This window comes from Salvelinus alpinus, chromosome 7 (assembly GCF_045679555.1).
Source record: "Salvelinus alpinus chromosome 7, SLU_Salpinus.1, whole genome shotgun sequence".
In the NCBI taxonomy this organism is placed as follows: domain Eukaryota; kingdom Metazoa; phylum Chordata; class Actinopteri; order Salmoniformes; family Salmonidae; genus Salvelinus; species Salvelinus alpinus.
In genome coordinates, this window is record NC_092092.1 from 19,989,369 (window position 1) to 20,004,872 (window position 15,504).

Sequence of the window (15,504 nt, forward strand, 5' to 3'; positions counted from 1 at the left end):
CAGGTTGATTGGCATGTCGGACCCCGCGAACACTGGGTACTGGTAAGTACAACACAACCACCTACTAACACATAACACACAGCTGTCTGTGCGGGTCGCTACAATATAATATATTTTGTTGATTTCCACCAACTAAGTAAAACGGTAATGAATAAGTAGTAAAGCACATTCTAGACATTCTGACTCTTTTTTTACGTTCCAGGTGGGACATTTAGACAGTTGGATTAGGACAAGGACAGGGTTGTCTGTCAAAGAACCTCGTTCCACCCCAGTCAACTCACTCACACACCTCTTCCCCAGCCCTAGCCCTACATCACAGTAAGCTAGGCCTAGTTACAAGCTATAGAGACTGGAGAGACTATAAATTATGACCAAAGAGAAAAATCTGAAGTGAGAGAGAAAGAGAAGGAAAGAGGTTTGAGCTGAATTCTGGCAGACATGTTCATATGACTCCATGATAAAAAGGGTAGTGGTTCACACAGTGACAGAGGTCTGATGCTAGGGTGGGACAATTAGGCGTGGATGACTAGAGATTACTCACCAAGGGAGGGGTCAGCGGTTGGATAGGAGATAATTAAAGGGTTGAAGATAACGGTCATTGAAGTGCTGTCATCTGGAGCTGGTCCAGACAAGAATCACACTTTCTCTCTCACTCTCACACACACACACACACACACGAGCATGCAAAAGTACACACATGCAAAAGGGCCTTCGCGCACACACACACACACTAAATTAAACCAATATCAACACAAACTGAAGTGGTTTTCCTCTGTTCCCCGTGCTCCGAAGACGTGGATGTCGATTAAGGCAGCCTCCCGCACCTCTCTGATTCAGAGGGGTTGGGTTAAATGCGGAAGACATACAGTTGTACAACTAACTAGGTATCCCCCTTTCTGTTCTGTCCGATAAAATATGAGTGTAGGAGGGTGGATAAACAGGATAACATAGCACTTTTCACAGAGGGGAGGAGGATGGCTATGGGGTTATGGCCAACCTTCAGCCTAACACAATACAAGGTCATTTAGCCCCTTGGGAACAGACCCAAAACGAACACAATGCAAACAGAGAGGTAGTATTTGGATGAGAACATTGTCACAGAGAGAGAAGAGAGGTAGAAGTTGGATGAGAACATTCAGTCACAGAGAGAGAAGAGAGGTAGTAGTTGGATGAGAACATTCAGTCACAGAGAGAGAGGAGGTAGTAGTTGGATGAGAACATTCAGTCACAGAGAGAGAGGAGGTAGTAGTTGGATGAGAACATTCAGTCACAGAGAGAGAGGAACGGTAGTAGTTGGATGAGAACATTCAGTCACAGAGAGAGAAGAGAGGTAGTTGGATGAGAACATTCAGTCACAGAGAGAGAGGAGGTAGTAGTTGGATGAGAACATTCAGTCACAGAGAGAGAGGAGGTAGTAGTTGGATGAGAACATTCAGTCAGAGAGGAGGTAGTAGTTGGATGAGAACATTCAGTCACAGAGAGAGAGGAGGTAGTAGTTGGATGAGAACATTCAGTCACAGAGAGAGAAGAGAGGTAGTAGTTGGATGAGAACATTCAGTCACAGAGAGAGAGGAGGTAGTAGTTGGATGAGAACATTCAGTCACAGAGAGGAGGTAGTAGTTGGATGAGAACATTCAGTCACAGAGAGAGAGGAGCGGTAGTAGTTGGATGAGAATATTCAGTCACAGAGAGGTAGTAGTTGGATGAGAACATTCAGTCACAGAGAGAGAAGGGTGGCAGGTAGCCTAGTGGTTAGAGCTTTGGGCCAGTAACCGAAAGGTTGCTGGATCGAATCCCCGAGCTGACAAGGAAAAAATATGTAGTTATGCCCCTGAGCAAGGCAGTTAACCCACTGTTACCCGGGTGCTGAAGACATGGATGTCGATTTAAGGCAGCCCCCTACACCTCTCTGATTCAGAGGGGTTGGGTTAAATGTGGAAGTTGAATATCCAACTTTCCCTAGTAGTTGGATGAGAACATTCAGTAAGAGATGGAGAGGACAGAGCGAGAGGAGTATTTGGATGAGAACACCCAGTCACAGTGGGCCAAGGGCAGACTGACAACACGAATGTGATCAGGGTTTATCCTGTTATTTTCTGAAGATGTAACAGTGCAGCTGGCAACAGAAGTCTGTAAGGGCCATCATCCTGGAACTGCCAACTATTATTATGGGTGAGTAAATGTGTGGTAGTGTATGAGTGGTTGCAAAAGCTCTGACGAAGGCCTTGAGGCCGATAGTTTCACTGCTCTTTAATAAGCTTTACCTATCAAGAGCAGTGTGCAGGTTTCTTCTTTCTCATATTATTCAACTGTTACCATGCACCTGCAACAAAAATAGCTCAGATGTACGAGTGGCTTTTGAAATTTGCTTGTGTATGAGTGAAAGAGTGTTTGGTTCTAGCTGCTAGTGTTGCCTGAATTCTTTGGGATTGGGAACATTTTGGACATAGTTAACAAGTTTGTTTGCCATATAACATTGGAACATCATAAATCTACAGTAGCTTGTCAACATTATATTCTGAAATGTTCAACTCTCTGGTACGTCATCAATAAGTACTAGTAGTACTAACACAAAACAAAGAATATTGAGCTTTTTATTATTTATTTCATATCTGCAATCTGTTGGTCAGTCAGATTACATTGTTTTACAAGTTTCAGTAGTATAGGGCATGTTGGCAAACCTCTTGAATTCTCATCATATAAAAGATCCAATGGCAGGTATAATAGAGATCTCGTTATTGGTAAACCTGGTGGCTGAACTTAACACGTAAGAACCAATCAAAACCTGTCAGAAGCATCCAAACTCGTCAAAACCAATTTTCGGTCTAAACCGTCCACAGGATAAGATTGTTTTATTTGCCACAATATATATATCACTAGAACACACAAGCAAGAAGAGTCCAGAAGTGTGTTAAGTAGGTACAAAATGGAAGAAAATGTTTCAAAACTGTCTGAAACAGCATTTTACTATCTGAACTTTCATTTTCCGTTGATAAAAGTTTTGCTACGGTGTACCAATGAACACGACCCTTCTGTTAATTATAAACAGTTTAGAGATGTCATTACACATTTCCAGACAAGGGGTTGACTAGCTTGCCAACATGCCAATAATACAATTGTAAAGTGCCGTACACAAACAGTGATCGTCTCACTACAGTTCCAAGAGAGTGGACCTTTCTGCGTGTGTATTGCCTTTCAATAGACATATTTCCAAATACCTCAAACCCAATAATCAAAAAATAAATGCAGGTGAGTGATTGATTACCTTGATGTTTCTTATCTTTTTCATTGATCATCAACCAGTCATTTCATTGGGTCATCATGGAAATTAGACATTTGAAACCATAGAATGAATGCCTTTGTTTTTTAGTATATTACTTTAAAAAAAGTACACAATACATGTACATTGAATGATTCAAAAGGAGTATTATATTCACAACCCTTTTTCATCAATACATAACATGGGTTTGGAGACTGTGGTGCTACACATACTATGTCCCAAATGGCACCACATTCTCTATATAGTGCATTACTTTTGACCAGGATCCATAGGGCTCTGGTCAAAAGTAACACACTATTTGGGAATAGTGTGCCATTTGGGACGCAAACATAGTTCTCCTCAGTGCACATCCACACTACAGAAACATCACAGACAAACGGTCACCATTTTCTGAACTCTACCTTGGGCCTAGTTCAGAACGGCGCAACATTACAGAACATTTAGTTCAGATAGAAATATCATATAGAACAGTTCTGTCATGTTAAAACTGATTGGGGAATCGAGACAGATCTATTCTATGTCACTGCATTTCTATCTGCACCGTTACATTCTTTACATTTCACCTCACGGAATACACCCCTGGACTACTTCCAAAATGGCACACTATTCCCTATATAGTGCACTACTTTTTTACCAAAGCCAGTGCACTAAATATGGAATTAGTCTGCCATTGGGACATAGCCCTTGTCTATCTACACCCTCTGGCTAGTAAGGTCATCAATGCTACTTGAGTGTATGGATTCTTCCATCCATTCTAGAGGATAGATGGGATATCTAGTCAAGGGAATGTGTGTGTGCGTGTCTGTCTGTTTCAGGCTTTCGGTTAAGCACGAAGCCTGGGCGTCAGAGGCTAGTGTGTGTAATTAATTGGTCACTCATTCATTCCTTGATTTCATCTGGGGCAGCCCTTTTTCAAACAGAAGACTGTGGTAAACATAACTCACAAATTCTCTCACTGAAACTAAAAACCATCTAATAAAACATGGAAAGATTAAATTATTTTCTGTCCCACTCAAAGCCTGGCACAAAAGTCAAGTCACAGTATTAGACAGACATTCTCTTACATAATGAAAACCCAGTCAGTCAGGCACGCAAACACATTCTCACTCTTTCGTATGATCTCCTCTTCCCACTTAATAGCAATTTGAGTAATACATATTTCTGTCATTGCACAGAGATAGAGAGAGAGACAGTAACCATGAGGGCCTGGTGGTCTTCATTCCCTGACTTTAGTGAGCATCCATGACCTCACTAGGATATTTTTTTTTCTTCTCCTTATTAATTTTATCTCTACTTCCCTCAAACCAAAGGTCAAAGGGTCAAGCAGTTGTCAGTCTGCCCTCTCCGTCACACGTTAGGAAGCACTTTACACAAGTCATTATCTGTGTCAATCAGAAATACACATTAGATAAACTGCTTAAGCAGAGTGGTATCAGAGACACCCCCCCCAATAGCCCACCCTCTGATAGAGGAGAAGTTAACAGGGTCCTCCATCTTGGGGTGCTAGGAAGCTGACAGGACTGTAGTGGGTGGGTTGTCCCATAGTAAAGCTCAGTCCAGGGTGCTCTGCCGATCCAAAATGGAGCAGGTTTCCCAACAGACTTTCCTACCGACTCTTCTTCAGGAGTTTGGAGTTTCCCTGGAAAAGGCAGGAGGGGTTAAGTTACATATAACACATGGTAAACCAAGACTCACAATACATTTTTGAATGAACATTAAAGCGATAACGCAAAAGCAGGAGCACTAGTCCTAGTATCAACACTTCTGTTTTGGTACTGTAAACTGGAGATCGGAATGGCATTTTTTGAATAAGACTGTGGTGTTAGTACGTGACCAGTGATCACTCATGAAAGAAACCACATGAATGCGTCTTGACTTTGAAACATTGTTAGTTCCATTCTAGAGTTTCACTCACAGCTAATCATGTCATCGGTTTATTTCTTTACACTTGGATTGTATTCAGGTTGAATAGGCTTGTGGTGGCTGCCAAGTGCTGACATTCACACACAATAGCTTGGGTTGATGAAATCCATACCCTCAGAACGTATACACACACCTCATCTCTGAAGTGTTTTAAGAGAAGTGGGTTTTAACAGAAGGCCTCTTCCTCGACTTCAACAGCCTAGCCAAACAGTAATGAATTTCTCAGATGTCAGCTTCTGACTCCAGCAGGTGCTTTTCCTATCAGACCCTGCTGTTCCCTCCTTATCCCCCACTGGCACATCCCAGCTCCCCTCAGAATGGATAGTAGTTTGTTACTGGGTTATGTCTGCTTCTCTTGCTGTGTGGGCCAGTGAGTGAAGTGTTTTACTGAACCTTAACTTTAGTCTCAACGAGATCAAATCTGTTTTGCAAGAGACCATATCAATATAGTAGCAGTCGACAAAGAGTATGTAGGAAGTGAGGAATGTGTGAGGGGACTCTATACTTTGCTGCCCAGTTTGAGTGTGTCGATCTCCTCTCTCTGTTTGCTGAGAGTCTCGTTCATGCTGCACAGGTGGTCACTCATCATACTGAGCTGTTCCTTGTAACTCCTCTTGGTCGTGGCCAGTTCATCCTGAAAGACAAGGAACATGTTGTGGCTAGGTAGACAATATGTTTAAATTATTTAAAAAATATATATTTAAAAAATGTCCAACTTAATATTCAAAATCTCCAGCACCACCCAAACATCAACATACACTGCTCAAAAAAATAAAGGGAACACTTAAACAACACAATGTAACTCCAAGTCAATCACACTTCTGTGAAATCAAACTGTCCAATTAGGAAGCAACACTGATTGACAATAAATTTCACATGCTGTTGTGCAAATGGAATAGACAAAAGGTGGAAATTATAGGCAATTAGCAAGACACCCCCAAAAAAGGAGTGATTCTGCAGGTGGTGACCACAGACCACTTCTCAGTTCCTATGCTTCCTGGCTGATGTTTTGGTCACTTTTGAATGCTGGCGGTGCTCTCACTCTAGTGGTAGCATGAGACGGAGTCTACAACCCACACAAGTGGCTCAGGTAGTGCAGTTCATCCAGGATGGCACATCAATGCGAGCTGTGGCAAAAAGGTTTGCTGTGTCTGTCAGCGTAGTGTCCAGAGCATGGAGGCGCTACCAGGAGACAGGCCAGTACATCAGGAGACGTGGAGGAGGCCGTAGGAGGGCAACAACCCAGCAGCAGGACCGCTACCTCCGCCTTTGTGCAAGGAGGTGCACTGCCAGAGCCCTGCAAAATGACCTCCAGCAGGCCACAAATGTGCATGTGTCAGCATATGGTCTCACAAGGGGTCTGAGGATCTCATCTCGGTACCTAATGGCAGTCAGGCTACCTCTGGCGAGCACATGGAGGGCTGTGCGGCCCCACAAAGAAATGCCACCCCACACCATGACTGACCCATCGCCAAAACGGTCATGCTGGAGGATGTTGCAGGCAGCAGAACGTTCTCCACGGCATCTCCAGACTCTGTCACGTCTGTCACATGTGCTCAGTGTGAACCTGCTTTCATCTGTGAAGAGCACAGGGCGCCAGTGGCGCCAGTTCTCTGGCAAATGCCAAACGTCCTGCACGGTGTTGGGCTGTAAGCACAACCCCCACCTGTGGACGTCGGGCCCTCATACCACCCTCATGGAGTCTGTTTCTGACCGTTTGAGCAGACACATGCACATTTGTGGCCTGCTGGAGGTCATTTTGCAGGGCGCTGGCAGTGCACCTCCTTGCACAAAGGCAGAGGTAGCGGTCCTGCTGCTGGGTTGTTGCCCTCCTACGGCCTCCTCCACGTCTCCTGATGTACTGGCCTGTCTCCTGGTAGCGCCTCCATGCTCTGGACACTACGCTGACAGACACAGCAAACCTTTTTGCCACAGCTCGCATTGATGTGCCATCCTGGATGAACTGCACTACCTGAGCCACTTGTGTGGGTTGTAGACTCCGTCTCATGCTACCACTAGAGTGAGAGCACCGCCAGCATTCAAAAGTGACCAAAACATCAGCCAGGAAGCATAGGAACTGAGAAGTGGTCTGTGGTCACCACCTGCAGAATCACTCCTTTTTTAGGGGTGTCTTGCTAATTGCCTATAATTTCCACCTTTTGTCTATTCCATTTGCACAACAGCATGTGAAATTTATTGTCAATCAGTGTTGCTCCCTAAGTGGACAGTTTGATTTCACAGAAGTGTGATTGACTTGGAGTTACATTGTGTTGTTTAAGTGTTCCCTTTATTTTTTTGAGCAGTGTATGTTTTGTAATAAAAAAATAGAGGAAAATGATAACCAACTTTATCGTCCTCTCTCTTTTACTACAAAACATAGAAACGCTCAATTTTCACATGTTGAGGTGGTGCTGGAAATGAACATGAAGTTGAACATTTAAATTTGTATATTTGTTCAAGGTTAAAGTTAATTTGCCATGTTTACTGAATACATGGGAATCCTACTTTCTAAATCCGAATTAAAAAAGCAAAAAAAAGGTCAGAACAAATACATAAACAAATATACATAATAAACAACAAATACATAATAAACAACAAATATCAATGTAATAAATTATAAAGCTGATTGGATCTGGGATATGCTGGTTTCTTTTAGTCAGGCAGTTAGACAACAGATGTTTACCTGGAGACGTGTGATGTTCTGATTGGCCAGTTTGACCTCCTCCGTCAAAGTCTCCCGTGACTTCTCTGCGATAGCCAGACGCTTGGCCAGGGCTCGACACTGAGGGTGGGAAGTTACAACACAGGAGATAGAGAATAAACAAACCTACAAAATATAACATATCCACAGATGATCACTTCAACTAATGGGAAGTCACAAAATGGGATGCTCTTCATTAAAACTATTTAAATATAGGCCTACATGATGTCTGGGTTTGAACTGAACAGACCCTGCTACAGTAAAGTGTGACTTTGAGGGAGATTCTAAGTCACTACTTCCAGTTCCCCATCTGTCAGGGGGAATCATACTGCCGTGATGCATCGCACGGAGGGTTGACATGTGGCAGTAAGTCAATACTACATACTAACGCCACATGGCTAACTTTAGATTTGGCTAACTATAGCATAACAACTTATTTCATGCCAATGTAGATGCATGTATATAAAAAATATATTTTTAAAAAGAGTAACAATTCTAGATTAGACAACTAAAATATATATATCCTAGTGTAGTTCTGGAACAGGGAACACCAGTGTAATGTATGATTTTAACGTATGATCTCTGTAATTGCAAACAAAGGTTTCTGTACCAAATATTAAGTTCTGCTTTTCTGATGTATCAAATACTTATGTCATGCAATAAAATGCAAATTAATTACTTAAATCAGACAGTGGATTTTTGTTTTAGATTCCCTCTCACAGTTGAAGTGTACCTATGATAAAAAATTACAGACCTCTACATGCTTTGTAAGTAGGAAAACCTGCAAAATCGTCAGTGTTCTCCCCACTGTGTGTGTGTGTATATATATATATATATATATATATATATATATAAACTTGTTTTTTCTTTGTCATTATGAGGTATTGTGTGTAGATTTGAGGGGGAAATTTTACTTTAGAATAAGGCTGTAACTTAAAGTCAAGGGGTCTGAATGCACTGTATGTATTAGAGGAAGGAAGACGTGAGGGGAAATAGTTGAGTGACTGTACAACTAGTAAGTTAGTCTTCTGTATAGCAGCGTCTAAATTGAGCGCACATGTGACTTTGTTCCCCATATATCTCTCCCCAGTATCCACCAACAAAATAAGAGCTACACATCTTTTTACATTCAATAGGAAATAATAGTTCTGTGTTTATGAATGGGAAGTAGATCCAGTATCTCACCTCAGCATGGAAGTTAACAGCCTTGCTGTCAGAGACCTGTAGCTGTGTGGTGAGCTCTCCTACTCTGGCCATGTAGTGGGTCTTAATCAGCTGTTCTCTGGACTCCTCGTCTCCCACCTGTAAGCATACAGAGAGGACAACAACTTTTCATGAAATTGCTCTTATACCTGTGTTGTAATTACACTAGGAATAGTTGGGTCAAGAAGAACAAGACAAAACTTACTTCCTCGTTGGTAGGAGTTGTGGTTAACATGCCAACCTGATGAGATGAAAAACACAAACACAGTTAGATACTCATTCCCTATGAGAATTGAGAAAGCTATAAAAATGTAACCAAGCCTGGTCCCAGATCGGTTTCTGTCATCTTGCCAACTGCTATGGTCATTTTTGGCTATACAGCGCAAACAGATCTGGGCCCAGGCTAATAAAACCCACTGAAATCCAATAAAACACTACAGGCCCCTAATGGTATCTGAAACTGGACCTGCAAGGAATTAAATTTATAGAAGCCTGTGAATGAAGAGTTTAGCTGGTTGTTAATGACAACCGTGTCCAGTTAGTGACTAGCATGGTGCTAGCCTGGTCCCAGATCTGTTTGTGCGGTCTTGACAACTACCATAGGACAACACCAATAGATCTGGGACCAGATTAAGTGGGTGTATCCTGGACCTTGAGTATGCTATTAAAATACAGGCATTATGAAACAAGGAAGCCTCCCAATAATATTTATTTTCTCATGAAGTGAGAAATGAACTCTCCTTCACTACTAGGGCTCCAGAGTGGCGCAGCGGTCTAAGGCACTGCATCTCAGTGATAGAGGCGTCACTACAGACCCTGGTTCAATTCCAGGCTGTATCACAACCGGCCATGATTGGGAGTCCCATAGTGCGGTGCACAATTGGCCCAGCGTCGTCTGGGTTAGGCCGTCATTGTAAATAAGAATTTGTTCTTAATTGACTTGCCTAGTTAAATAAAGATTAAATAAAAAAAATAAAAAATTAAAGCATTGAATTTGTGGAGGCATGGGCTAGAGGGAGTTTCCAGCATATTCCTTATACCCATCATTTACTTTCAAATCAGTGAAGGGAAATGAACAAGTGCACACATTGGGCCAAAGGAGAGATAATTGGAACTTAACCAGACACTGATAACACAACCGCCTTCACTGAAGCCAAAACACTCAAACGCATGTTACGGCTGCTCCCACGAGAATGTGTCTGACTCATTTCGTGGGAAAGGGGAGGGTTGCAAAGGGAGGAATGATGTCCCTAGATTTAATCTCACATCATGCCAGTCTCACACAACTGCAAAGTAGTATTGTTAAGCATGAGGATGAAGACCAATTCAATCACTTTTGAAGAAAAATAAGGTCGCAAAATTCCAGAAAGTTTCCAAAAGTTACCAGTTTTCCTGAAATCCCTTTGAGGATTCTTGCAACCGTAAAGAAAAAACAAGAGTGAAGATGCATCTACCAGACTGTTGCTTAGCATTGCCTCCTTCCCTGCTCCTCTCTCCTCCACCTCTCTGTCCTCCAGGCTGGTGAGAGCTGGGCTGCCCGGGGCCTGGCCCAGGGAGTGGGCTGGGCTGCCTCCTCCTCCCAGGGCAGAGGAGAGCTGTGTCTCCAGGTCATGGATGCGTTGGCTCTCCTTCTCCAGCCTCACCCTGCCCAGCTGGGCCTCCAGCAACCAGTGCTCCTTCTCCTGCTCCAGACGAGCAATCTTCTCCTGGCTCGCCACCACCTGGGGTGATAGAGGAGAGGAGAGGACACAGTGAGGAGAGGTGGAAAGAAGAGCAGCGAGTTGGTAAGAGGACTATACTTCCCTAACACACTTACCTAGTCAGTAACCAAATGGGTTACCTTGAGCATTATAAAGAGTCAGACGTGTGTCCTGACAGACTGGAGGGTAGAAGGGAAGAGAGAAGCGTGGAAATACAAACAATACCTGTTGTGTGAGTCCCTCTCTGCTCTCTGTAGAGCTAGTTAGAACACGGCGGTGCAACAGGGCCTCTCTGTATGGAACGGACTCTGGTCTGGGCTGGATACACAGACAGGACAGGAGTCAAATACACACTGTTATACTGAACCACAACATCGTTTTTAAGGGGATGTTCCACTGTTTGCTTTAGGCAGCCTGGATTGGCGTGCCAGATGGGGCAGGATTTACACTTTTAAGACTATTTTATTGGTTCTATTTTGCTAGGCAAGCTTAATTGAACACAGCTGAATGATGTTTAAATAGTATTTTAACCCAGGTCTGTGAAGGTGACATGACCAGCAAAGCTACTGACCTTTCTGATGGCATGCATGTAGTCAGAGGCCTTCTTCTTGTTACCCAGCATGCTCTCTGCCTGCAGGGGGTTGAGTGCCCCGGCCCCCCCTCTTGGACTGTAGCCTGTCGAAGACGTGAAGAAATCCAGGTTGTTGCTGAAGAACGTCGCAATCTGTAGAAAAAAAAAGTACAGAATGAATATTATGGTAAGACTTACCATCCAGGTATAGACACTAATTCTTTATCATTTGTTTTAAGGAAGTATAAGCTTTTATAATGTCTTCTTATAAACAGTATTGGTGAGTCATATACATGGTCTTCTAGGCCTATATGTTGTAGTCCACACCGCTATTTCAATATCACGGTGCAACAATGTCATTGAATATACGTTTTCAATCTATCAATATTATATACGCTTCAATATGAGGGTGAAACAGGTGCAATTAAATAAACTAATGTGAAAGGAGTTTATAAAATCTTTTGTCATGATCACTTCACTATACACACACTTACACAAACCCACAACACCAAGTCAAACTTTCCTATACACACTTATCCTACACAACTATGTCACTGTTCCTTTAAGTAGGTCAGTGGGAGGGATTGACAGAAAACAGACACAGATTTCTAATACACACTCCCACTACAACTTTTAATTATATGACGAGTGCCTTGCTCCTCCTTGTTTTTGTTGCTTTACACTCCCACTACTGTTAACCGAGTTCATTTTACATTTTTTTACCTTTATTTAACATGGCCCGGTGGCCTGGGTGGGTGGAGTTTGCACATTTTAGACCATTCCATTGTTCCTTAAGTGAAATCTCCAACCACCTGGGGCACCGGGCCATTCAAAACAACTGGCCCACTCAGATCAGCTCATAGTAAACATCCTTCCTTCAGAACTCTGCAGCCAGCCCAGAGCATTCCATCCCTGTTCCTCCACAACATAGAACAGCAGTCCATCTCTCATACCTCAAACAGTCGGGCCGTGTCTGGTGCATTCATCAGCCAGGCAACAGTAGAGACTAAAAACATGCCTCTTTACTATTATAACTATAATACCAAAAAAATAAGCAGTATGGTTATTGCAGTTATAACAGTAACATATCTACCTCCTCTACATACAATCAGTTGGTACGGTCGTGGTTTCAATTCCCGCAAGGCTCTCATACGTATAGTACAAACGTATCCACTCACTGTACCGTCTCAGTTTCAAAGTCCCCATCCCCCACCCCTTTTATCTGGGGTACACAGCTGTAATGCTCTGATATGGTGCGGATCTGTGAAAAATCCCTCCTGCCCCAACTAAGCCCTCCCTTCTTATTAGTGGTCATGTATTGTAAACGACCAATCCTCACGGTCGATGAGCCAGATACCAAGGCAGTTGCTACTATTGCTTAAACTCATCATATGTAAAGAAAACAGCAAAAAATAGGGACCACAATGGAAATAAGTCCGATGTCATTGACTATTCCTGGGAACAAAAAAATATATAAAAACTTGTGTCTTATTTTTTACTGACAAATCTATCAATATTTTTTCATGTTACCCAACCTATGAAACTGTGCTAATGTGAGAATGCCAACCAAAACAACAGCGGCTCTGTCAGTGTGCTTGTTTGCTGGGGCCAGTTGTCTCCATTTAGACACAAATGTTGTGGTAACAGATCGGGCCAGGAATTGCCAGGGAACTGCCAGGGAACTGCCAGGGAACTGCCAGGGGACTGCCAGGGAACTGCCAGGGAACTCACGATACGATATTATCACCATACTTATGTGCCGATACAATATTTATTGCGATTTGATGTTCCAAACATATTGCTCATTATACACCTGCTGCAGAGACAAGATAAAATGTATTTTGATCAGTCATGGAAATAAGAGAAGCTATAGGATGATTTTTTTTTTTTTTTTTTAAATGGACAGCCGAATTGATAGAATATCATCCCAAAATAATATTGTGATATGTAACTGCATCTATTTTTCCCCCCCAATCACTAATACATACCCAGTGTTTCTATAGCGGTAAATGGTCCTACCTTGCCGGTGCTGCTGGTGAGGGAGCCCAGGGAAGCCAGCAGACACTCATTAGTAGTGCAGAGCTTCTGAGTGATTGTAGACAACTCCTGTTCCAGACTGGCCTTCTGGCTGTAATGAGTAGACATCTCTGTAGAGACAGAGGGACTTAGCTTATACATACAAAATAATCTCCACACACACAGGAAGGAGACCAACAGTTAAAGGATGGAACAGGGGGCTTACACTGTTATTGGTTCCATTTTATTTGAAGCCTGCAGGTATATTGCTTTATAACAGTTAAGCTTAGACATCTCTACAGAACACAGAGGAAGGACAGAGTGGCTTGAACATTAGTCTAGTCTATAAAAACAGACAAAATAACCTTTTCTAGTAAAAAAAGGTTTCACCTTTGACCGCATCGTGAAGGCTGTGTAGACAGGCAGCTAGCTGGGTGAAGACAGCAGAGGAACTGCTCTGGGGCATGGAGTCCTGTCGAACACCTGGAAAACAATCGCACACATGATTTTCCTCAAGTCCCACACTACTCACTAGTAAGGCCAGTAAGCTGACATTTATTAATTTTTTATTTAACTAGGCAAGTCAGTCTCCCGAGTGGTGCAGTGCTAGCTGTGCCACTAGAGATCCTGGTTCGACTCCAGGCTCTGTCGCAGCCGGCCCAATTGGCCCAGCGTCGTCCGGGTTAGGGGAGGGTTTGGCCGGCAGGGATATTCCTGTCCCATCGGGCACCAGCGACTCCTGTGGCGGGCCGGGCACAATGCACACTGACACGGTCGCCAGGTGTACGGTGTTTCCTCCAACACATTGGTGCGGCTGGCTTCCGGGTTAAGCGGGCGTCGTGTCAAGAAGCAGTAAGGCTTGGCTGGGTTGTTTCGGAGGAAGCATGGTTCTCGACCTTCACCTCTCCCGAGTCCGTAAGGGAGTTGCAGCAATGGGACAGGACTGTAACTACCAAATTGGATAACACAAAATTGGGGAGAAAAAGGGATAAAAAAAAAATGTAATAAGTCAAATAAACTAGGCAAGTCAGTTAAGAACAAATTCTTAGTTACAATGACGGCCAAACCCTCCCCTAACCAGGACAACCCCGGGCCAATTGCGTGCCACCCTATGGGACTCCCGATCACGGCCGGTTGTGATACAGCCCAGGATCTAGTGACTTCTCTAGCACTGTGATGCCTCAGAAATAGAACTCCTGAGTGGCACAGCGGTCCCTCTCTCTCCTCACTAGGTAAAGCCAGTAGGCTGATATACACTGAGTGTACAAAACATTACTCTTTCCATATCATAGACTGACCAGGTGAAAGCTATGATCCCTTATTGATGTATCTTGTTCAATCCACTTCAAAATCAGTGTAGATGAAGGGGAGGAGACAGGTTAAATTAGGATTTTTAAGGCTTGAGACAATTGAGACTTGGATTGTGGATGTGTGCCATTCAGAGGGTGAATGGGGAAGACGAAAGATTTAAGTGCCTTTGAACGGGGTATGGTAGTAGGTGCCAGGTGCACCGGTTTCAGTGTGTCATGAACAGTTTCTTGTATGTATCAAGAACAGACCACCACCCAAAGGATATCCAGCCAACTTGACACAACTGTGGGAAGCATTGGGGTCAACATAGGCCAGCATCCCTGTGGAATGCTTTCGACACCTTGTAGATGCCATGCCTCTACGAATTGAGGCTGTTCTGAGGGAAAAAAGGGGTGCAACTTTTACACTCAGTGTAACTCACTAGGTAAGGCCAGTAGGCTGATGGTAATCAAAGATTATCTACAGCACCTTCAGAAAGTATTCCTAACCCTTGACTTTCTCAACATTTTGTTGCGTTACAGCCTGAATTTAAAATGGATTACATTTTGATTGTCACTGGCTTACACACAATAATACCCCATAATGTCAAAGTGGAAATGTTCACAAATTAATAAAAAAATTGTATCTGAAATGTCTTGAGTCAATTAGTATTCAACCCCTTTGTTATATATAAAAAAAAAAAAAGTGCTCAACAAGTCACATGGTCTCACTCTGTGTGCAATAATAGTGTTTAACATGATTTTTTAAATGACTACCCCTCTGTAACCCACACATACAGATAATTGTAAGGTCCCACAGT

At 43.1% G+C, this 15,504-nt stretch overlaps 1 protein-coding gene across 1 annotated transcript in view; it reads right to left on the reverse strand.

Annotated features, from left to right (window-relative positions):
* Positions 1-3,358: 3,358 nt before the first annotated feature.
* LOC139580544 (protein phosphatase 1 regulatory subunit 21-like) overlaps positions 3,359-15,504 on the reverse strand; it is a 28,131-nt gene continuing 15,985 nt past the window's right edge. The window contains exons 12-21 of the mRNA XM_071409353.1: positions 13,785-13,877; positions 13,398-13,525; positions 11,379-11,531; positions 11,033-11,125; positions 10,562-10,828; positions 9,313-9,348; positions 9,090-9,206; positions 7,887-7,985; positions 5,709-5,837; positions 3,359-4,919 (exon numbers count right to left, since the gene is read on the reverse strand). Of these exons, the coding sequence (XP_071265454.1) occupies positions 4,887-4,919; positions 5,709-5,837; positions 7,887-7,985; positions 9,090-9,206; positions 9,313-9,348; positions 10,562-10,828; positions 11,033-11,125; positions 11,379-11,531; positions 13,398-13,525; positions 13,785-13,877 (1,148 nt within the window). The 3' untranslated portion in view covers positions 3,359-4,886. The remainder of the gene's footprint in view (positions 4,920-5,708; positions 5,838-7,886; positions 7,986-9,089; positions 9,207-9,312; positions 9,349-10,561; positions 10,829-11,032; positions 11,126-11,378; positions 11,532-13,397; positions 13,526-13,784; positions 13,878-15,504) is intronic.